This window comes from Trifolium pratense, linkage group LG1 (genome assembly GCF_020283565.1).
Source record: "Trifolium pratense cultivar HEN17-A07 linkage group LG1, ARS_RC_1.1, whole genome shotgun sequence".
Classification (NCBI taxonomy): domain Eukaryota; kingdom Viridiplantae; phylum Streptophyta; class Magnoliopsida; order Fabales; family Fabaceae; genus Trifolium; species Trifolium pratense.
Window position 1 is genome coordinate 40,217,500 of NC_060059.1, and position 23,722 is coordinate 40,241,221.

A 23,722-nucleotide genomic window follows, 5' to 3' on the forward strand; every position below is an offset into this window, starting at 1 on the left:
CTTGGTGATATGTACAAAAATTAAACTATCAAAGCAAATATTAAAATTAATATAATCTCGTCTCAATAAATCATAACTCAACTGACAAAAATATCGAAATTGTTAGATCGGACGTCGTGACTCAGGTTCGAACCCGGAATCTCACAAATATATGCGAGTTTAATAATTTCAGTGGATTACCACTTCGTCTAAGACATTTGAAGTTATAGAATCACTATGGTTAGTACATTTGAAGTATCCGATTACACAATAAGATTTGAGAAAGACAAATATTTTACAAATTCCGAACTATTTTTTTTTGTTTTATAACCATCTGATTCCTAGGGGAAATAGCTCTTAGTAGTCCAGAGTTCGACCGCGAGGTATGTAAAGCCTGACCAATAAATTGTTCCACCCAGGAATCGAACCCGAGTTCTCCCGAAATTCGTCCATTTTGATGAAGCTCGTTAACCACTTGAGCCCAATAACTTGATTTATTCCGAACTATTCTACCTAGCTAAAACTTTTGCTACTTCCGAATTTGATAATAAAAGAACATTATTATTTAATCTACAAAAATGATATAATATTTAATTTGATTAGAAAGGTTGTTTATTTTCTCATTTTATTACTCTAACATAACAAATATACAATCCAAAAACACTTTAATGAGATGTGGTAATAGATGTTTTTCAGCTTAATCATAGCTCATGAGTTTAAATCCAACCATGAGATGCAACCAATAATGTTATATTCTCTCGAAGGACAACTTTATCACCTTTTGCAGTCCTACTCAGCTCGATAAATTAGTCTTTACAATTTTTTTTAAAACTAAAAATTAGTCTTTACAATTGTCTCTAAAAATACTTGATTCATATTAAAAAAACGATAACAAATAGTACTATAATTTTTGCCTTTTTAGGAAAAACACATGTACCAAAAAATTTACAAAAACAGTTTCTTTATTTAAAAAAAATGAGATTTTAATAAAAAAATAGTTGGTTGATTACAAGTATTTGGATACACATTTAAGAAAATGTATTTATTTATTTATTTTTTGAAGAAAAATTTATTTCTTATATAAACAAAAGAAACATTTTTTTTTTTGTTTACGATGAGTGAGAATCAAACTCATGACCTATAACATACTACTCAAATCCATCAAACTAAATCAAACCTAGTGGCATGGAAAAAATATTTTTTATTTTTTTATTTTTAAATAATATATAATCTTATATGCATCCAAAATTCAAATGACTATGCAAAGACCAATTCATCTCAATTTTGAAGAAGACAAACCATCACTCACCCAAAAAAAAAAAAAACACTTCTACAACTAAAAGCCATTTTTTGTTAAAAAAAAAAGAAAAGAAAAATTAAAACCCTAAAACAAGAAAACTCATCGATTTCACGAAATCAAAACCCTTCTTGCATCATAAACCAACCTAAATCGGAGTCAGTTCAATTCAACTCAAAATCTCGCCGGAAAACGGAGCGGACTTCATCGTCGTCCGCCACAAACAGTGAGAAACTCCTCCTCAAAAGAGAATTGCTTCTGCACCTCGATTCCGTACTAACTGATTCATCTTGTTGTTCATTTCAGGAATTGTTTGTGAAATTTTGTTTAGATGGCAAATAATCCTCAACAACCTCCTTCTGGTATTCAGGTAACCTATTTCTTTATCAATTCTTATAATTTAATTCAATATAGTGTATCTTTGTAATTTCTTTTGCTTGATTATGAAATAATTGTGATAATGTTAACACTAAATTTTGATATTGGGATTAGCTAGTAGCTTACATTCTGAATATACAGTCAATTTAATTGATGAACTATTACTCTTTCTTAATATCTGTTCCTAAGATATAGATAGTGTGTTAGCGGGGCAGTTAATGCCGCTCAAAGTGCCAGACGGACTAAATAAACAGATTCATGTAGCTAACTTTACTTAGTAGAATAGTGCTTGCTGGTGGTTGTTGGTGTTATGTGCTATTAACTATTCTTACACCTGGATATTTTGCAATCACTCTAACATATTTATATGTGCAGTTTCGGCCAGTGATTCATCCACAGCAAGGGCAACCATTTGTTCCAATGACTTCACAACAATTTGGACATACAGGGCATGCTGTTCCTTCGTCTAACGTCGGGATGCCTGTCATTCAGGGTCAGCAATTGCAGTATTCTCAACAAATGCAACAGTTGACTCCAAGACAAATTCAGCCCGGTCATCCTGTGTCTTCATCACAGGGTATACCTATGCCATATATTCAAACAAACAGGCCACTGACATCTGTTCCACAACATGCACAGCAAGCTGTTCCCCACATAAGCAATCATATGCCTGGTTTGTCAGGAGCACCTCCTCAATCTTCATATACAGTACGGGTGCCTTAGTTTTTGAAGTTTTTCCTCCTGTTGTAGATTACAAGATTTGTCTTTGAATCATGTATTACCTTTGACACATCATTTTCGATTTTTCAGTTCGCACCATCGTATGGTCAGCAGCAAGACAATGCTAATGCATTGCCCCAATTCCAGCATCCGCCTCAAATGCTTGCACCTCCTGCTGGACAACCTTGGTCGTCCTCAGTACCTCAGAGTGCTGCAACTGTTACGCCAGTACAGCCGGCTGGAGTTCAATCATCTGGTACTGCATCAAATGATGCTGTAAGTGTTGTTTAAGGCATATTAATTTTGGTTTAATTCATATTTTTGAAATTTACATTTAAAGTGCTTGTGTTTATACAGTGTAATTATATTCAAGTGTGTTTCCTATGAAGTAATGTGTTTTAAATGCTGTAGTTCCTTTTTTTTTTTTTAATTATTTTTATTCCCTCCGTCTCATTGTAGGTCTCCCATTTGAGTTTTGTACATTTCTTAAATAATGATTAGTTGTGTTGATTTCAATGATAAAATGAGTTTCATTTGCTTAAATACCCTTATTAATAGTAGTTAGTGGAGTGGTTAGATGAGTTGAAATACAATAAATAAGGGTATATTAATGGAAAAAATTAATAAATGTTGCATTGATATTCGAAACGACAAACAATTTGAGACATTGAAAATTTGCAAAGAGGACACTTATAATGAGACAGAGGGAGTAATTTATAGTTACTTGTTTGTTCATTGAATGAATATATTCCAATAGAATGGCCAAGATGGTGATTCTCTAGTATCATTATGGAATATGATATTTTTTTTAGGTTTATTTGTTTCGGTTTTTCATTCAGGGTGAATTTCGCAAAAGTTGTTAGGAATGTTTATAATCAGTCCACTGTTTGTCTTTCTCTGTATGTTGCTTTGCTTCATTTTGTGAAGTTTAAGCAAATCTACCAATTTGATTCATATTCAATGCCTCTAAGTACTGCATTGTGCAACTATAGTTGTATCCAGGATTGTCAAAGGTCTTATCAGGAAACTTGAAAAAGAGACGAGTTTACACTGCACAAACTAAAACTTGAGGGAGGGCTCCCACGGATCTGTGACTGAAGCATTATCAGTCAATAGGTAGGAAGAGTTTTGAATGTGCGAGATCGGAGGGTATTTGGCGGAAAAGAGTTTGATTGGTCAGATATGTTTGGGTCAAAGGAGGACTAAATTTGGTGACAAGGGAGTTGCCGTTGGTGCGGATTGGGATATGTGCTTGAGTGTGAGAGCTCGAGTTTCATAGGTTGCGTAGCAGAAAGAGAGGGTCAGTTTCTGCTACAGATGTTGCGTGAGTTAGGGAATTAGATTATGAGAAGATGGGAAAAATTAGGGTTCACTTTAGTGAGGATTCGTGGGTTGTTTGTGAACCCTAGCTTCGTTGCATGTTTCTGGCTTGAAAACACATCCTATGCTCTTGTGATTTTTCATGGTGATGAGGTGATCTCACCATTATCATATTTAGATGCGACAGCACCTTCTTGACCTCGAGCATAGTGAGGACAGCAAAACTTCAAGTATAATTGCAATTAAACCATTGTTGTGAGATGACGAAGAACAGAAATTGACAGAGGATTGAAATTGAGAGAATTGATTCAACTTAGAGAGGACACTGATCCTAGATTATTAGGTCTGCAGGGTCGCCCAACTCAACTGATTAGTATTGTGGGTTCCCAACTCGTGGATGATTATTGATCCCATACCAGTATGACGAGTTTCATTAGTGTTCCCACCAGAAAACAAGTATAAAGGCAATTTTGACAAACTTGGTAGTATAAATTAGAGGTTATGTAAAGTTAATTTTTCAATTATTTGTTTTACCTAAGGGATGCGAGGAAAGATTATTTAGTTGACATGCATATATTGTGGTAGAATGTGACTGTAAAAGAATTGGTGACTTTGTTGTTAAAGTAATGATGTCGTTTGAGGCAAATTCCCCAAGAGTAGTTGATGAATCTCCATAGGTCATTAATTAATTTTTTGTAATACTTTTCATTAGATGTGATTGGATATATTAAGTTTTTATATTTGACCTAACTCATCCGTACAAAACCGGCTTAAAGGTGAGGGTCGCCACTCTTTAGAAACTTTTTTCTTGCCTTATCTATTATCAATGTGAGACCTGAGTTTTTCCCAATACAAAGAATTAAATGTATAATGTATTCAATTGTGATGATATAATTCTGTTTTGTATTATCTTTTCTGAGATATTTGAGATTAAATAATTCTTGGTTGTTTGTTCTGACAAATTTTAGGCAACTAATACCACTAACCAGAACTCTGCATCTGATTGGCAAGAGCATGTTGCTGGTGATGGGAGAAGGTATTGGTTAATATAATTATATCTTGTTTTCCTAGCAAAAACAAAAAATGCCTTGTATGGTTTTTCAATTTTTGTTGATGATTTGATAATCTACTGCTTTCACAATTTGCAATATTTTGAAGTGTAATAAAGTTTTTGTTCTTTACCAAATTGAACCAGATATTACTACAACAAGAATACAAGGCAATCTAGCTGGGAAAAACCTTTGGAGTTGATGTCACCTCTTGAGGTGAGTTAAAATGTCATGCTGGTGCTGAAATCCGTTGTCATTTTTATTATCTGTTGGACATGCTTTGAAAATGTTGTGTTCAACCCAACTGGTATACAGTATGGATTTTGACCATTTCTACTATGTTTCCAATGATCATGAAAGGTTTATGGTGTGAATATCCTTTTATGTGCATGTACTTCCACTGATTTGTAGATATCATCGCAAGTCAGGAGAAATTTAAACAACTGCTCTATATGGTCTCTGTGAAGGCTGGGGTTGCACTTTCTCAAGTCAGGCAACAGTTTGCTATTTACAATTTTTGTTTTTCTAAGCCTAACATGTGAGATTGGTGTATAACTTTGGTTCTGCCATGCCATTAATTGATGGTTGACCGCACCCTTCCATTCCCTTCCTCTAGTGGTTTTATTGTGCATCTCTCTATGTTTATTATCATGGTTTATTTTCATTTATCCATCTATTAGTTTCTTTTTTTTTCTTCTTTGCTTATCTTATGAATGGGATATATAAATTCTTGTTGTATTATTCTTGTTAGTTTTGGCAATATTTTGTATGACAATAATTAGCACTTTAGTTATACTATCTTCTTTCCTTTATTGGCTTGTAGTTAATTATTACCTAGATATAATAATCTTTCTTGGGTAGTTTACTTTTAGCATTTTCAAAACCTACTAATTCTGCTGGATGTGACAGAGGGCCGACGCGTCAACTGTCTGGAAAGAGTTCACTTCTTCAGACGGAAGAAAGTATGTTTGTCTAATTATTGCATAATATTTATATTTATTTACAAAATGTACCATATATTTTTTCTGTACCTTCGTGTGTCATTAATTTGTAATAATTGAATTAATTTGGCGGTGACTTGCTGCAGGTATTATTACAACAAGGTTACTCAGCAATCAACATGGACAATACCAGAAGAACTCAAGGTTTATGATTAATGATGTTTGTAATTGTTTTCCATTATTTGCCCGACAATTTCTTACCTATTTGTAAAATTTCCATTCAGCTGGCTCGTGAGCAGGCACATAAAACTATTAGCCAGGGGATGGTGTCAGAAACAAGTGACACATCCAATGCTACGGCCTCCTCTGCAGCAGCATCAACACCAGCTAATGCAGCTAGTTCCAACACTTTGACATCTAACGGTTTTGCTTCAAGCCCAACTTCTATTACACCAATTGTAGCTACTGATCAGCAACGGATGGTTTCTGGATTATCGGGGACCTCTGTTTCCCATTCTGTAGTCACTTCAAGTACCACAGGAGTTGAACCAAGCACTGCTGTAATTGTGAGCACTGCACCTACAACAGTTGCAGGAAGCTCAGGAGTAGCAGCCAGCTCACTTGATTCAAAAATTCCATCCATGTATGAAATTATGTTTTGCAAGTTCATTTTTTTCTTATGACTTCATTTCTCTCTTATATCTTCATTGCTGACTTACATATTGAAAATTCCCGGTACAGTGTTGAAAATCAAGCAACTCATGATTCTACTTCCTCTGTAAATGGAGCACCTCTTCAAGATATGGAGGTATTTTCTTTATTTTTATCATTTAGAATTATTGGAATTGTAATCACTCTAAAAGTATGGCTAGTTTGGAGATACCTGCTGTGTATATTAATCCTAACATAAACATTCATGCAAGCATATATTCTAATTGTAGTATCTTAATCCGTAGTTGTCCACTTTTGCAATCTTGGATCAATCGTATAATACTAGGAGAATCCTTAGTTTTTTGTCCAGTCAAGAATATTTTTAATTTATTTACATATTAGTCAAATTTGTTGTAGGATATTATAGGCATATTTGAACCATGTAGCTGTGGATAAGACCTTAATTGGTGGTTCTTTATTATTCAAATTATCTTGCAACTCTTGTAGGAAGCCAAAAGAGGACTTCCTGTGGTTGGACCAACTAATGTGACTCCTTCAGCGGAGAAGACCAATGATGGTGAAACTTTTGTATATGCAAATAAGCAGGTAAGGATTCTTTATGTCATGTATAATCTCCTCTATTAAAAAACTTGCTAGGTCCGTATGTTATCATTCTTCTCCATCATCTTTATTACTGCTTTACATTACTCTTTCAGGAAGCAAAAAATGCATTTAAAGCGCTTCTGGAATCTGTGAATGTTCATTCTGATTGGTCGTGGGAACAGGTAGATGGTGACCTTCAGTTTTTCCACTCATTCTGGTGTTTCAAATGCTAATTATTATATTTGAATCGTAATTCAGGCAATGAGAGAAATCATCAATGATAAAAGATATAATGCCCTGAAAACACTTGGTGAGCGAAAACAAGCTTTCAATGAGGTGAGAGTCAGGCCTCATATGGGACCTTGCATATCTGACCTTACATCGTATCCTTCACTTTGCATCAAGTGAACTATTTCAGTTGCCTGCCATTTTTATCTGGCTTTTGACGTTGAATCAATTTTATCTTCCATTCAGTATTTGGGCCAAAGGAAGAAGATAGAGGCTGAAGAGAAGCGCATAAAACAGAAAAAAGCCCGCGAAGAATTCACAAAGATGTTAGAAGTACGTTGAACAGAATACTTGATTAATTTGTGCCTTTAATAGTTACTCATTACAAACATTCTCTTTTCAGGAATGCAAGGAGCTAACATCATCCACAAGATGGAGGTATAATTTTGGATGTCTGATTAATGATTTGTTTTTTGACATATAAACCTTTAGGCTGAACTGATTCATCTTGAAGTTTCTAATTAATCATTTACTGAAATCAGCAAAGCTATAAGTATGCTTGAAAATGATGAACGATTCAATGCTGTTGAAAGAGTAAGAGACCGGGAAGATTTATTTGAAAGCTACATGGTGGAACTTGAGAGAAAGGTGATTACTATGTTACTATATTTTTAGTTTTTACATATAAACCTTTGTGAGCATGACATATCATTTAGGTCTATTGTTGGTACTCAAAGAGGCTGCATAAACCTTTTTCATGAATTGAGTGCTGGGAGAAGAATAATACTACCTTTTTCATGAATCGAGGGCTAATGAGTTTGCCACTGATGATTGTGCTATTGTGTGTTAGCTAGTTAGTTTTTAATTCTGGGTTGGCCATCTATTCCCCAAAGTTTCTATGCTGGCTGCTTATAAAGTTAATGAGTGACCAGTGACTACATGATCTGGGTTACTTTTTTCTGTTTATACCGAAGAGTGAACACCAGGGCAGCCTGGGACCACATATTGGGGTGGAAAATCCCTGTTTAGATTAAAACTTAATAATGAGCATTGGCTGATTTTAATTCAAGTTCCCATTAAAATTAAATAGCTAAACTGTGCAGTTAGTAATGTGTCAACATGGTCCATTCTAATTAATACTGCTATCCTTTATGTGTAAACTCTAGGAAAAGGAAAATGCTGCTGAGGAACACCGGCGGAATTTAGCAGAATATAGGAAATTTCTGGAGTCCTGTGATTTTGTGAAGGTACATTTTTTTTGAAGAGGTACACTTCTGTTGTAACTGTTGCTTTATTCTTGAACCCTTTTCATTTTATTTTAGGTGAATAGTCATTGGCGAAAAATCCAAGATCGGCTAGAGGATGATGATAGATGCTTACTACTTGAAAAACTTGACCGCTTGGTTGTTTACCAGGTATATATGTTCTTTTAGTTGTTCATTATTGGAAAATATTCAAGTACAACATTGGCTAGAGATATGGCCTATTTAGAGCATATAATAAAAGGCAATTCTCAACTTACAAGTCAATTTTGACAGGTCTATGTGCTAATATTAATTTTGGCAGGACTATATTCGTGACTTGGAGAAGGAGGAAGAGGAACACAAAAGGATACAGAAGGTAGAATTTAAGTGTTCTATTATCAGTTGTTTTTCAGGTCAATTTTTGTTTGTGTATTCATTTTAATGGGGTATGATATAGGAACGAATCCGTCGGGGTGAAAGGAAAAACCGTGACGCATTTCGCAAGTTGCTGGAAGAGCATATTGCTGATGGAGTTCTTACTGCTAAAACACAATGGCGAAATTATTGCTTGAAGGTAGTAAAATATTTAGTTGGTCACATGAAAGCTGGCAAAATATGGTAAGGAAATATTCATTATGCTCTCTATTTTGTAGGTGAAAGAGTTGCCTCAATATCAAGCTGTTGCATCAAATACATCTGGTTCTACTCCGAGAGATTTATTTGAGGATGTCTTTGAAGATCTTGAAAAGAAGGTTACCTAAATTTGGTTTCGATTATATTTTTTTAATGTTGGGGATGAGTTTGTTATAGATGTCTATCACTGCTGAAAACTAGAATGATATCATTACGCTCTATGCAAGTAAGTTGATGGTTTACCGTTATTCAAGTAGGCATCCTGTTCTGCCTTTCATCAACCAAAATGCTCTCTCTTTGGAGTGACATCCTGTTCTGCCTATGTCCTGTTTTCTTCTGAACTGCTCAGTGGACAAACAGAAAGAAAGCAAATTCTCCCCGTTCGTATTTAATGTTACTGTTAGTTGACTTGATTTCAACTTATTTAGAACTTCAAGAAAACAAGATTGCTGTTGTATTTTGCAATTAGTATCTTAATCGAGTATTTGTTGTGTCTGTGATCAGGGAGTAATATAGTGATGTGCTAGATTTTTAGTATTAGACAGTGATATAATGTTAAAGTATTAAGATGGCTGCTGATTTCTATTTTAACATGACTTGTTGATAGTATCATGAAGACAAGACACTCATAAAAGACACACTGAAGTCAGGCAAGGTAGGCATAAAAACGATCTTTCTCGCGTTGTATCGGTAGCTTGTGTTTAATGACAAACTCTGCTAACCCCGGCCTCTTTTCCCATTCGAGTAGATCACTGTAGTGACTACATCAGTATTTGAGGACTTCAAGTCTGCTGTATTAGAAGAAGCTGCTTGCGAAACAATATCGGAAATCAATTTCAAGGTAATGAATTTTGGTTGTAATCTGTCCATTTCAATTCCTTTTGATGCTCCTGAAACATAAACCCGTATATTTTTTTATAAAGTAGTTATGACTGAAATTAGAGCTCAGAGTCAGTTAGTCTCGTTTTCTCCGTCCCGCAACATAAGTCATTCCAGGCAAAAAAACTCATTTTATATGTGATTTTACAATACAATGAAGTATTAATGTTTTTTTTACTATTATACCCCTAACTATTTTTCCCCATACCATTAGTGAAAAATATTTTCCTAGAGTAAGTTATAATTTCTCTTTCCAGTACAAAATTAACTATGTTTCTTAATTCCCCATACCATTAGTGTGTCATTTGCTAAAGTGATATATTTTTTTGGACGAGGGGAGTACAAGGCAAAACAATGCAGGGCAATTATTACTATTTGTCTTGATGTCTCTAATTAACTCTCACAGCAACAAAACATTGAAATCTGCCATTTATAATCAATAGTTATGATTATTGAGTTTGAAACTTCAATATATTTTCTTGTTCTATCAATTGTTGTTTATGTCTCCTTATATTATAATATCATGGAATAACTTCGAAAACGTAGAATCTCATGTGCATGTTGGAACAAATATCTCTATGAAGAGGTTGTCAGCCAGTTGGCCTATTTAATGTTGTTTATTTCTTTGCAACATGTATTATCAGAGTTTGATACTTTGTTTTTCTTTTAAAGCTTTTATTTGAAGAGTTAGTAGAGAGAGCGAAGGAGAAGGAGGAGAAAGAAGCTAAGAAACGCCAACGCCTTGCTGACGACTTTACTAACTTGTTATATTCATTCAAGGTAGATGGAGATTCTAGCAGTGATCTGATTCATATTTCTCAGTATTTGGCTCAATAATTTGCTATTAAGCATAATAAAACATCATATATTATTTTTGTAGGAAATTACTATTACTTCAATATGGGAGGATTGCAAGCCACTTTTTGAGGAGACACAAGAGTACAAGTATGATTATCATTTGGTTTTATGTAGATGGAGCAGTTGTAGCTCGTAATGTCTCCTTGATGGAAGATTTTTTGCTTGATGATTTTTTACCCTGCATTCTCCTTTTATAGGTCAATTGGGGACGAAAGCTCTAGTAGAGAAATTTTTGAAGAATACATTACATACTTAAAGGAAAAAGCTAAAGAGAAGGAACGCAAGCGTGAAGAAGAAAAGGTGCATAATTTTGTTTCTTTCGAAATTTGATTTTGTAACATCTATATATGTTGGTTGTTGAGGCAATCGTTGTTCATATGCTTGAATTTGCAATAAAAAACTTGAAAGTAACCAACCATGGTTACTTCGAATTTCCTTTTTGTTGAAATAATGTTTCCATTCAGGTTCTTAGTTCTTACTATGTATCTTTTCCAAAACAAACTTAGTGGAGGAAATGAGTTGGCATGCATTGTAATTCGTAGTTCAGTGTATGTAGCTTAGGGATTAGGATCCTGTACAGGTTGTGTAGCGTGCATGTCTGGATTATTTTCTTGCATTTGTTTTACTAAATATGGGGTCATCATTTTATTTTATAAATAAATTTTCCAGGCCAAGAAGGAAAAAGAAAGAGAAGAGAAAGAGAAACGGAAAGAGAAGGAGAAAAAAGAGAAGGACAGAGAACGTGAGAAAGAAAAATCAAAGGAACGACATAAGAAAGATGAATCAGATAGTGATAATCAAGACATTAGTGACAGCCATGGTTATAGAGAGGAGAGGAAAAAAGATAAGGAAAAGGAAAGGAAGCATCGGAGAAGGCATCAGAGCAGTATAGATGACGTGGATTCTGAAAAAGACGAGAAGGAAGAGTCAAGAAAATCGCGTAGACATGGAAGTGATCGCAAGAAGTCTAGGAAGGTATGGATATTTCTGCATCTTCATTCAGTAAATTATCAATTTGAAGTTTTACAATTTAGAATAGGTATCTGAAATGAATATATTCTTGCAGCATGCAAACTCTCCTGATTCAGACAACGAGAGTCGGCATAAAAAACACAAGAGGGAGCACGGGGATGGTTCTAGGAGAACCGGATTGAATGACGATCTTGAAGATGGGGAGCTCGGTGATGATGGAGAGGTTTAGTTTACTACTTAGTCCCTAACCTTTTTGCAATGATGAGATATAGAATTTCACCTACATCATTTGGAGAATATTGACTTTCATTGTCCAACAACTTTGTTATTTTTCATCTCGGGACAATTGTGAATTTAGGAGGATTATGTAAAAATGAAATCTTTTAGTTCTCGTTATAGATTTATCGATTCTATGTAAACTCTGTACCAATTTTTTTTTTGTTGAAGTTTTCTTTGTACCAAGTTTAATGTGAACTACATATCTTCAAATTTCAATGACATTGCAAACTTAATATTTGCAGATTATGTTTTGACAAATGCTAACATGTTAAGAAACTGATGCCATTTGACCGGAAGAACTAAAATCTATTTTATGCATTCACTCATTTGTCTTCGAAGGAGTAGCTCAATGATATGGTTTGAGATATTGAAAGAATACTGTACAGAACTCGTTTTTTGTTACTATAAATTGTTCTCCTTACAAATTAACCACTAACATTTTATCTATATAAAAATGTAGTACTTCAAATCGAGAAAGATTGCTATGTTCATCGCGGCTGGCATTTAACTTCTATAATCTCACATGATGAGTTTCAAAGAATAAATTGTTTTAAATAGACAGACACATACATAATGATGAAATTTGAAATTAAGTAGGTGTTAAAGTTCCAATCATTTCTGATACTATTTCATTGTTCATAATATCCAAAATTGCATCAGTGATCTCAAAGCTAATGTCTTTAACTTCTGGTACAAATTTGCTCCATTCCATTACTGAATCCAAGTAATCAATAGTCAATAGAGACATTAAACCATTTTCACTATGTTGTCCCCATTCTCTTGTTCCCTGACAATTGAGCTTCTCAAACTCTGTAGGTCCCATGGATTGTCTGCAAACTTGATTTCTTTCCTTTTTTGTTGGAAGGGTTATGTTAATATCTCTAACACAATCAAATAATAACAGCTTCTTTATCTTGTGGGTTACCCTTTTGGATTTTAATACTTGGGAAACATGAGGCTTAGGAAGATAATCTTGCAACACATTAGTACAATCCTCTTTCTTCATTGACAAGCCAAATAAATTCATTATAGCAACTGATAATAATGAGTCCTCTGTCATTTTCTTAGGCATTTCCTCAACATCCTCATTCACTGTTTCATAAGACAGTTAATCACACAACTATGTTTTTTAGGGAATTATTATGATGTGTTCAACCTATGTAAAAATTATAAACTAAAACTTTAAATGACTAACATAAAATCAATAATATACTACTTATGCAAAAAATTATTTCTATAACAGAAAATAACATAAAGTCAATTTTTTTTCATCTAAGCTATAAGCTTTCATAAAGAGTTTATAAAAATAAGTTGAAAAAAGTTTATGAACATGTTATAAATTTTTTCATACGTTCTCATAAATATTCTCACAAGCGTTTAAAAATATATAAGCTCAAATAAGCAATTAAAACTGACTCTAAGACTTAAAACAGAGTTTTCTATATTTTAATGACTACAACCAACCATTTTTTTTTTTAGAAACCAAGTCTAGAAAATGTGCATGTTACAAGAATTAAAAGAAATACTTACCATTTAGAACACTGCCTAGAGGTATCTTTACAAGTGAATCAGGCCTACCCTCTAAGCAACTCTGCTTCTGCCATCTATTGTTAGCAAGATCAACACAACCATACATTAATTAATTATTTCTAACATTTGAAAATTTGGAGTTAATTACATATGTCAAGTTTTAGTTCTTACCTCATATTGCATTCCTTGAAAGTTTGATCTTTATGTGATGATATGGAAGTTCTTTCTACATCAACATTTGAGCATAAATTGAACATAGTAAAGCTACTAGCCGATGAAAATTGAACATTGCAATTTACATGTTTTTTTCTTTGACCATTGTCCCTATTTTGTAGGGTACTACTTTGGCTATGAAAAGCAAGCTTGTTAACTATGGATATTAGAACTTTGGAAAATGGTAATAAAACATCTCTCTTTCTCTTTTTGAGTGAATCTTCATTTAAGCACCACTTATTTGAGTACCCTCTTTCTAGAAGATATAGCTCTAGCATGAAGGGTTCTTGTTGCTCATTTAGAAATTCTCCTAATCTTTTTTGGGGTTTGGCTATTGGTGAAGCCATTTGATTTGAGGATACTATGTTGAAGGATTAGGAGTACAAAATAGAAGATGTTATTATAGGACAACATATCTGAAAGCAGCCATAAAGGATTCTTTGGAAGTTTATGACCTTATTTTTTATAGGATTCTACTACCCATATTAAATTTAAATATCAACTACTCAAAATAATTTTTTATTTTTTTATTGTGTTAGTTTACCAAATAAGTGTAGTAGATGGTAAAATTTGATTAGATGTTATGTTACTGTCGTTACATGATTATTAAATTCATTTTGATATTTGTATGATGCTAGGCTATATTTTAAAGTTTTTTTTTTTTTTTTTTTGAGAAAAAAGCTACATTTTAAAGTTGTTGGTTTCCTAGTTCCTATATATATTTTCCTATGTTATGTAAATATATAGGTGTAAAGTCTTCTTCGTTTTGGGACTAAATATAGGTCTAAGGTCTTATAATTTTCAATAGCCTATAATATAGAAGAAAGCAACTGTTTACGGAGATTTTAAATGAAGATGATTGTTTACTACCTAATAATACCTATAAAAGAAGACATTAAGTAAAAAAAAGAAAAAACTATAAAAGAAGACATGTCATAATTGTATATTATTAATTAATTAATCAATACATAGAGATGATATAAATTGTCAAAAAATTATATAATAAATAATATAAAGAGATAATGTTTCGTCAATAAATAAATAAATATAAAGGGATAATATAAGAAAACTGGGATTAAATATCTTGCTTGAAATTGTAGAATCTTACCAACCTAATTAGTCTTTCATTTTATCAATATTTCAAAAATCATATATAAAATTACAAAGTATTAATCAAGTTCAATCATCTTTCTAGATCTATTATTAAATATATTATTCAAATTATTGGCTTAATTAGTTAATTTTAAATTCTTTTTTTCATATTACCAGTTTAATATATTAGAGTCCTTGCAAATATTATAGAAAGAATGTATCTAACCAATATTTTATTATTTTAAATATCATTTTAAAATACTACTAATAATATAATGGATTAGAAGTTTAAAATATTCAACTGATAATATCGATATTAGAAACGTAAATAATTTTATCCAAATTCAAACTTAATACTATCTTGCAGCTGTGTGTCTTTAGATAGTGGTCCCTGATTCATGACAAGAACAATAGGGGACTAAAAAAATGATCTAACCCAATAATTTCATACACCAAATTAAGTACATATTTATTTGAAATATAGTTTCTTCATTTGTGAAAGTTAGTTTAGATTTGGTTGTCAGCCAATTGTACCATTTGTACAGTCAAGTTGTTGAATTTTATTTTAGCTCTCCTGTTCAATTAATAACACATGGATTTTTGTTTCAAAAAAAAAAAAAAAACACATGGATTTTATATAAAAAAAAATGATTTCACACTTTTTTATTGCCTTTTTTACATCTTGTAATTTTGCATGAGATCTTTGTTAATCAGTGAAAAAAAAAAGAAAAGAAGATGCTTTAAAATTTGAAGGCTTAATTCTATTTTAGTTACTCAACATCCCATGTGACCTTTCAATTTTTGAATATTATTATTGACACGGATGTAAAATGACATTTTTGATTTGTACCATAAAATGACATTTTTAATTAAACAGTTATCACTTATGGTGGGATATTGTTTTCAATAATTAGATAAATGTTATTAATAGAAGTGTCCCATGCAGCATCAACACTTATGGTGGGAAATAAAAATATAATATATGAAAAAGCACTCTCTAATATAAATTTTATATAATAACACACACCTTTTCCCAACCTGGACCAAAGGCATTGCAATAATAAATGGCACTAGTAGTATCAACTTTAAAGATAGATACAGCCACTAATTTTGTATTATCTGTCTAAAAAACTAAGCCTAATCCTTAGACCTTTTCCTCTACCATAACCTATGTTTATTGTCGCTTTTCTTTGTATAGGTCATCGATACTTGACAACACTTCAACTCTGTGATGCTTGCATAATATGAAAGCTTGCATGTTTGGTGGTTGTAGGGTGGTTATATTGGATGAAATAAAATTTGAGTATGAGTTTATATATAGATGCAGTTTTTTCATCTTATGATCAATTTTACAAGATTGATTAAAGTTTAACGTAAAATTCTAATATAATACAGTATAGTTTGGTATAGAAAATATAGATAATATATCTTTTTTGTTTATTTTGTTTTATTGTTGAACTTGCGAGTTAGCAAAGTGATTAACCTGTAAGTCTTAGCCATGATTTCATTTACGCTTTAAACGATTATGTTGAGGAAAATTATCCTTCAATTATGAGTTCTTTAACTTCTTCGAAGGAAAATCTTCATACACACACACACACACTAGTGAAATGAGGCTAGAATTCAATCAATGTAGAATAATAGTGTAGTGAATAAATATAAATATAATAATATATGAGCATAAAAAACACTAAGATGTTAAATATAAAATAAATAAATAAATAAATAAAACACTAAGATGTTCATGCTTTACAACATATTTAGTCCTCACACCCAAAAGACTTGGGCACTGAAATTGGTGTCTCAGCTTTCCATTTCTCAATTTTGGTCTTAAGGTCACTACGCAAAGAAATAAGTGATTTCTGACGACAGACAAAAGCTGAAGTAAATTGCTTAACCTCCCCTTCTAGCTTTTTCCTTCTATGTGCTTCAGTGTTTAAATCTTTCAAAACATTTTCCTTTTCGCTTGAAACAGTTGCAAGTTTATCAGAAGATTCAGAGAACTTCTGTAACAAAGAGTCTCTTTCATTCTTCAAAAGTAATAACTCCTTTTCCAAGCTTTCATATCTTTCATTCAATGCATCCTTTGAGGAATCAATTTCTCCTCCCAAACCAGAGTCCTTTGTCACAAAAAGTCAGTTTAGGATAATTCAGAACAACCTACTATGTGGTCTCAAAACTTATGCTAGAATGCAGTTCTATCTTTTCACCTATGGCTCTTCAGAAAACTGTGTGCATGGATTTGTGTATTACTAGTAAGATTATCCTATAAACTTCTAATAATCTAATCTATATGCAGCTTCCTTTAGCTTGACTTTTGACCTCTAAACAACTTATGATAATCTAATCTATATGCATTTTATCCTATAGATCATTAAGTCTTCCTACCAAATAGAAATTCCTCAGATTTTCTCACATTCAGTAATTTAACTTTGGGGCACTTAAAGTTATGCAATTTTAACCTCTCTAACTAATGTTTTCAAATAAAGCTGAATATTATTACTTCATTTGAGGGGTGTATAAGGAAAACAGTTGCATCGATAAATAAATCAGCCATTATATTGATTTAAGCTTTTGTATAATTTGAAGAACATGTAACACAAGCAGATCATGAAAGATCTAGTATAACTCGGTTCAATTCTTACAAGTTACAACCCTGAAGTGACACACATACTCAACAAGTATATCTATTAATTTTTTTATTATTTGTTCAATTTCAGCTATTGAACAAATGCCTTAGTTACTATGGGGTATTAACGGCGACAAAGTCTTGAAAAAAGACACAAGATATCCTAAAAATACGACACAAAATAAAACCATGATTGATGATTGATATCTTGATATTTGAGGCCAGACAACTACCTTGTGTTCACAGCTGCACAAAGGATTCCTGTCTTGATTTTTTGTTATTGAGCTTTCTGATAACTCCAATGATGTTATTATATTCTTCACCCTCTCATGAAACTCTTTTTGTGGTTCTTGGATCAAAGCATAGTTCGCAGTGGAAGACCTTTCACCGTTCGTAAATATTGTAAGCTGACCTTCCAAAGCTGCAAATAACTGTGCACCAATGTCACTCATGGTTGACAGCATTTTTTCAGTTGAGAATTTTCCATCCAATGCAAATCTCTGTTTAAAACAAGGAAAAATTTACTTTACTATTTCTTGGAATGATCATGGAAAATAAATTTGATATGGTGCACTCATTCAACCTGCATTACTGATAAAACCTCCTCAAAGCTATCTTTATAATTTTCCACAGACTCCGATAACCTTAGAGGCAATTCCTGAATTAGTTGTGTTTCTTGTTGATTGTCTGGGATCTCGCCTATTAATTGCTTGCTTGACAGTACTTCCTCTGAATGCTTTCTCTGGATTAATATGCATCAACACAGAGCCATGGACAAGTTTATAACGGGAACTAAAAAGGCAAAAGCTTGTAGTGCATGCATCAAGGCCATAAAGGCAATGCAAGAAAGATTGAAATCTATTGAGTTCTCATATGGCACAAGCACAAGATAGTATTGTATATTATCATGGATGCACAACTGTACAAAAATGATCATGCATATCTCTATATCAGCATAACCAAATGGATTCAAAATATTGACAAACCAAATTGGAAATATCAAGGGCACACCTATCAAGTCAAACAATTTTGTTTGATGATCTTCTAGTTTACTAACACTTTCATTTTCACCGAAGTATGAATGCTAGTATATTGTATACTAACCTCCAGTTCATTTATCTTTTCATTTGCAAGCTCTAGCTGTCTTCTCAAATCTTGAACTTCCCGTTCATACTTTTCAACTTGACTTGCACAACCCTGACAAACATAAGTAAAATGAAAGAAACGATTACAAAGCAGCACACACATGAAAAAAGAGAGATTAATATGGTATTACTTAAAAGCAGTGCATTAGCCACACAGTGCATTAGAAGCACTTTGCATTTAAACAAAAATATGGTTTTCACAAATTCTAGTTTTTATAAAATCTACATACATAACCATTGTTCGGTACTTGGATTGGTCAAGTATTATTTTGTGAAACTGGTGTAACCAACAATAATTGCTCAGCTGGGGTAACTATCAATAATTGCTCAACTGGTGTAACCATAACCATCAAGTATGTCTAGACAACCATTAGTCTTTTATATCTTGTATATTAGTTATGGAGAACATGTTGATGTTGTATATATTGCTACTCTTCCTTTTCTTATAAATTTTTCCCGTATGGGGGAAGTAGTGGATGGAATATGGATGCCAAAAAAAGGCAACAGAAAGACATAAAAAGAAAATTACTTTTAAAAAATAGAAATAACAGACATGAACTTACAGGAGTTGTATCACTTAGTGGGAATGATTGAAAGTTTCGAGTGGGAGTCGTTTGGGGAGAATCAAGGTTCGCAACATAACCATTGTTCATTTTCAACCATGTATCTTCATCAGCCACATTGTTGAAAGCATCTGGAAGAGGACTACTATCAGGAAGAGGACTACTGTCTGGCAATATTGAATGCTTTGATCGCTTGACAACAAAAGCACTAGCTGTCTTTAAACAGGGAGATTTAAATATATCTCCATGGGATGTACTATTAACGTCACTGTAGTCTTCCCTAAACCCTTGCCTCCTCAAATATCTTGGTCCCTAACAGTACATGAGATTTATTGGAACAACAAAATGGAGCAAAAACGTCAGAAAGAAAAACACATCAACTGAAAGTTTGAAAAGAAGCACAAAAAGTAAAGCTATGAATTGTCCAGAGAAGCAAAAATGACTATGCACGTACAAAGTAACATAAGGATCTAAATAGACTAGATAAATGACAAAGTTTTTGCAGGCTTCCCAGTTCCCACTATCTTAGAAAATATTTAGCATTTACAGGCTTTATCTGGCCCTATTATTTCATTTCTTATGAAGTGTACCTGATTGTCATTCGTCCCACAATCTGAGACTGAGAACGATGCAATACTGGAATTTTCAATTTTCATCTGTTGCTCGCTAATCCATTGATTACGCGATTTCCTCTCTTCTTCCAGTTCCATTTCCAGCTTCCCACGCTCCATTTCATACTATTGGAATATGAATACATAATTAACAGATCAACATAAAATCATATAATTAATGCTTCTGCATGATTTCATTGCTAAGAAGACAAACTTGAAAAATAAAACTTACCTTGAGCAAATCGTTCCTAAGTTTAAGAATCTCTTGCTCAAGCACCCCAGCATGGGATCCCTGAATAGAAACAATACTGTAAGATTCTCCAACAAGGGTGTAAATAAAAATTACTCCTTCCGGTCACAACTATGAACAATTTTTTTTATCTATTTGGCCTAAACTAAATACATAGACTTTTTTGCTTATATTTGAGATCAAAAGTAGTATCATTAAAAGACAATTACCTGAAGTTTCTTACGTAACTCTTCTATCTCTAATTGTTGCCGCTTTAACAAGGCTGCATCTGTCAAAATCTGTAAAACCAATTTGGCAAACAAGAACTTAAGTAACATCATGCAAATAGAGGAAAACTATATCATAGTGAAAATGCAATGGGGAAAACATTGACCAATGTGAAACATACAAGGGGAGAAAAGAATATTAGTTAGGATAACAGTAAATTTGATGTGCATAAAATACACAGACCTCATTAACTTGAACACAATTGGTGATTCGTTTGGCTCTACTAGCAAACTGAAGAGTTCCCTTTGTTTCTTCAATGTGAACCTAAATGATTTGAAAAATATTGGAGTTGTGAAATCATGTACATAACCAAGAAAAAGAAAGACACAATTTTAACCAGTTTCTACCTCTTCTGGTGCTACGGTGCAAATAATAGAAGTTTTGGCGTTTCCACCAAGAGCAGGTTGGAGAATACGTGTTAATTTACTATCACGATATGGAATATGCCCCCTACCATAAAATGAAACATGTCCAACATTATTATTTTCTTAAGCTATAGAATTCAAATCATGTACACAAGGCAAATTCAAAAAATTATATACCTTTGTTTTGAACCTTCACTTAATTTATTAATAACATTTCCTAGAACCATCAAGCTCTTGTTAATATATTTTCCTTCTTTCAAACGTACTCCATCAGCTCCAGTCTTTGCAATCCTTTCAGATCCAGCAAGATCTACCAAATTCTAATTCCACAAACTTAACTATAAGTATGCAACTTGCTTGCAAGAAGTTCTTATATAAGAAGGAACTTGAAGGAAAAGAAACAGTACAAACCAAGACTGAAACTCGAACAATGTCATTTATTGAACTATCATCCGAAGAATTGGAATCCTTCCCTTTGCTTTCAATCACCTACATATTTGATTAAAAATCATTTGATTAGGACTATTGTTATACAAAAGTTAATAATATTATGTAAAAAGCATGCATTACAAATTTTAAAGAAATGAGGAATACCATTCTAAATATTGTATGCGATCTGCTACTCCTTACATTCATATTTGTCTCACCAAAGTGCCTATTCGCTGTAAAATCATAACAGTTTTCAACTTCGATATAGCATAGTATGCTTATTCTAACTTCAAATTTCATAAACAAATAAGAATGCAGTAGTAGAACTACAAACCTTCCCCTGCTTTAATGAGATCTAGCACTTGTTCAGCATTATTGACAACTTCCTCTCTCAGCCCTGCAACAAATACTCCCCGCTGAAAACCAAATAAATAAAATCAGCACAATATATTAGATGATTATTACATTTATTCCACACACATAACATTAACCACAAGAGATAAAAGAAAATCAAGTGGCAAGTAACCAACCTCCAGACTCTCATGAATTTGCAATTTCTGACTTTCAACAACAAGAAGGTCATTAATCTCTTCATTATAAATCTCCATGTAGGAAACTCGAATTAAAAACTCCCGTTCAGACATCTGAGAAACAAACAAACAAGGCATAAACAATTAAGCATTGCAAGAATAGTAGTAATGACTCTTCCTGAAAGTTAAAATAAAAAAAGGACTATCCCTACCGTCTCAATTTTCGCAAATATATCTTTGACTGCCCTAGGAATCACTCCTGGGTCAGTCTCACAACCATTCATCGTGAACGTTTTCCCACTACTTGTCTGCCCATAAGCAAATGCAGTCCCTGACCATATCATATAATTATTGTCATTATCTCAATCAATTCACATTTATATCCAAATCTAACACAAAGTAACGGTTTGCCACATCCCTAACACAAGATAATAAAAGCATGCAGTAACGGTTGCCTCGTCCTTATGTAAAAAAAGCATAAAGTGATCCGCAAGACCAAACAAAACTAGCAATGCCGAGATTATTAGTCTGAACATTTTCCATAGGTACTAATTGCCATTTCGTCTTCAGACAAACAAAAAACATACCATTGAAGTTGGTATCTGTGTGATGCAATTACTACATAAATCCAATTCCATATATCATTTGACCAGCTCAAATCTTCTCTTTTTTTTTTTTTGAATGTTAGTAGTTTAGTTAGTATTTTTCTACTTTGTCCAAGTTTGAAGTTTGAACCCTCGACCTCAAACTAGTTGAACTACCCACCCACCCGCTCAAAGACCAGTAGACATCAGAGAGACATCTAGTAGCACTAATCATATATCTAGTAGCATAAAAAGCACATATTACTAAATTGAATTTAGCACTGTTTAGCTAGTTAATTTTTAAGCTAAGATTAAATGTTCAATTGAAAATTAAACTTAAAATTAAAAGATAGTACATAAGTATGCTTAAGAAATTAAACTAAAATGAGATAAAATAATTTGAATTTGTATACCGTTGAAGCCATTGAGTGCAGCGAGAATGATATCCTTAGTGAGATGCTCATAAACACTCGAATTCGTGCTAGATTCATCGAATATATGATCTGAAAACAATTGAAAATCGAAAGTGAAAAAAAAATTATAAGAACGAAATTGGTTATGATTATGATAATGATAATTGAATTGAATTTATGTTTACCGAAAGCATAAGAAGAGCCAGAGAATGGAGTTCCATGGATCTTGTGAAGAGAAATGCGGTTATCTTCAACCTTCCAGAAACTTCCATTGACGGAATCTGTGGAAACGAGAGGACGAACTCTAACGGCGACGCAGATCTTTTCCATTTGGTTCTGTTTTACACTTCGGAACGGGATCTGCTACTAGTTCCCTTTTTCTTTGTGAAATTTGAATGTTTTTTTCGTTATTGACGTAAATACCCTCGGTCAAACGGATATTTTCTATTTTTCATGGGCTTTCATGGGCTTGTTGAATCATGCATTTGGTGGGCTTAAATTTGGTCTCAAAATTGTGACAAGGCCTTTTAATTTAGGAGTGCGAAAGCCTCGTCCGTGTTTTTATAAGTTTTTTTTAAGTGAAAAGGATTAATATGTGAACAATGTCACATCATCAAAATTAATAGTATAAAATAACATGTTTATACTGAGAAATAATATGACAAAATTAAAATGACTAGAATACGCATGTCTCTGAATCTGCATTGTTGATGATCGTTGAATCAGTAGTTGATACATGTCTCTTGAAGTCAAACATTGCAGCAATTTCATCAACGAGATGATTCACAATTTTAGGTGCAATATTTTTGAGGGAGTGAAAAAGTACTCCAATTTATATGACTTATTTGCAGGCATGGAATATTACTCGTACCCGTGGGTACCCGCTCAAACTTGTCCCGATTTTGATGGGAAAAACGAGTTGGCTGCTGGATTTAAGTTTCTCCGATTTCAAAAGACGAGATGGAATATTGATACATGGATACAAATAAATGTATATGAGACTCATTTGATGATATCCATATAAATTTTATTTGGATCAATGATGTACATCTTATGTGAGATTATGTGAC

At 33.0% G+C, this 23,722-nt stretch overlaps 3 protein-coding genes across 3 annotated transcripts; 1 reads left to right on the forward strand and 2 right to left on the reverse strand.

Annotated features, from left to right (window-relative positions):
- Window positions 1–1,234: 1,234 nt before the first annotated feature.
- Window positions 1,235–12,272, forward strand: LOC123917396 (pre-mRNA-processing protein 40A). Its single transcript, XM_045969101.1, has 28 exons — window positions 1,235–1,502; window positions 1,583–1,646; window positions 2,030–2,362; window positions 2,465–2,650; window positions 4,663–4,730; window positions 4,890–4,959; window positions 5,653–5,705; window positions 5,831–5,888; window positions 5,969–6,327; window positions 6,426–6,492; window positions 6,843–6,941; window positions 7,052–7,120; window positions 7,197–7,274; window positions 7,413–7,499; window positions 7,570–7,604; window positions 7,709–7,814; window positions 8,333–8,413; window positions 8,489–8,581; window positions 8,733–8,786; window positions 8,868–8,984; window positions 9,064–9,162; window positions 9,651–9,698; window positions 9,792–9,884; window positions 10,595–10,702; window positions 10,803–10,867; window positions 10,978–11,080; window positions 11,450–11,755; window positions 11,847–12,272. Exons 2-28 carry the CDS (start codon window positions 1,608–1,610, stop codon window positions 11,979–11,981), a joined length of 3,009 nt encoding a protein of 1,002 aa, XP_045825057.1. The 5' UTR covers window positions 1,235–1,502; window positions 1,583–1,607; the 3' UTR covers window positions 11,982–12,272.
- A 169-nt stretch (window positions 12,273–12,441) lies between these two features.
- On the reverse strand, window positions 12,442–14,278 carry LOC123917407. Its single transcript, XM_045969112.1, has 3 exons — window positions 13,733–14,278; window positions 13,562–13,635; window positions 12,442–13,123 (listed from the first exon to the last, which is right to left on the reverse strand). The coding sequence occupies exons 1-3, from the start codon at window positions 14,119–14,121 to the stop codon at window positions 12,621–12,623; spliced, it is 966 nt and encodes a 321-aa protein (XP_045825068.1). The 5' UTR covers window positions 14,122–14,278; the 3' UTR covers window positions 12,442–12,620.
- A 2,199-nt stretch (window positions 14,279–16,477) lies between these two features.
- Window positions 16,478–23,027, reverse strand: LOC123917415 (kinesin-like protein KIN-7N). The gene is made up of 18 exons (XM_045969121.1): window positions 22,838–23,027; window positions 22,653–22,742; window positions 21,868–21,986; window positions 21,656–21,769; window positions 21,460–21,541; window positions 21,291–21,358; window positions 21,108–21,185; window positions 20,874–21,016; window positions 20,679–20,781; window positions 20,515–20,595; window positions 20,274–20,342; window positions 20,047–20,106; window positions 19,794–19,940; window positions 19,204–19,515; window positions 18,600–18,692; window positions 18,079–18,237; window positions 17,729–17,995; window positions 16,478–16,986 (listed from the first exon to the last, which is right to left on the reverse strand). Exons 1-18 carry the CDS (start codon window positions 22,980–22,982, stop codon window positions 16,627–16,629), a joined length of 2,490 nt encoding a protein of 829 aa, XP_045825077.1. The 5' UTR covers window positions 22,983–23,027; the 3' UTR covers window positions 16,478–16,626.
- Between the last annotated feature and the right edge of the window lie 695 nt (window positions 23,028–23,722).

Bases quoted from the DNA above. Each gene is read 5' to 3' on its own strand.
- LOC123917415 (XM_045969121.1), bottom strand. From the start codon at position 22,982: ATGGAAAAGATCTGCGTCGCCGTTAGAGTTCGTCCTCTCGTTTCCACA. The intron at 21,987-22,652 runs GTATACAAATTC...TGATATGGTCAG, and splicing joins TGCACTCAATGGCTTCAACG to GGACTGCATTTGCTTATGGG. The intron at 20,596-20,678 runs GTAGAAACTGGT...CAAATCATTTAG, and splicing joins GCACCGTAGCACCAGAAGAG to GTTCACATTGAAGAAACAAA.
- LOC123917396 (XM_045969101.1), top strand. From the start codon at position 1,608: ATGGCAAATAATCCTCAACAACCTCCTTCTGGTATTCAG. The intron at 6,942-7,051 runs GTAAGGATTCTT...TTACTCTTTCAG, and splicing joins TTGTATATGCAAATAAGCAG to GAAGCAAAAAATGCATTTAA. The intron at 7,121-7,196 runs GTAGATGGTGAC...ATCGTAATTCAG, and splicing joins CTGATTGGTCGTGGGAACAG to GCAATGAGAGAAATCATCAA.
- LOC123917407 (XM_045969112.1), bottom strand. From the start codon at position 14,121: ATGGCTTCACCAATAGCCAAACCCCAAAAAAGATTAGGAGAATTTCTA. The intron at 13,636-13,732 runs GTAAGAACTAAA...TGCTAACAATAG, and splicing joins TTCAAGGAATGCAATATGAG to ATGGCAGAAGCAGAGTTGCT. The intron at 13,124-13,561 runs GTAAGTATTTCT...CTTATGAAACAG, and splicing joins TCTAGGCAGTGTTCTAAATG to TGAATGAGGATGTTGAGGAA.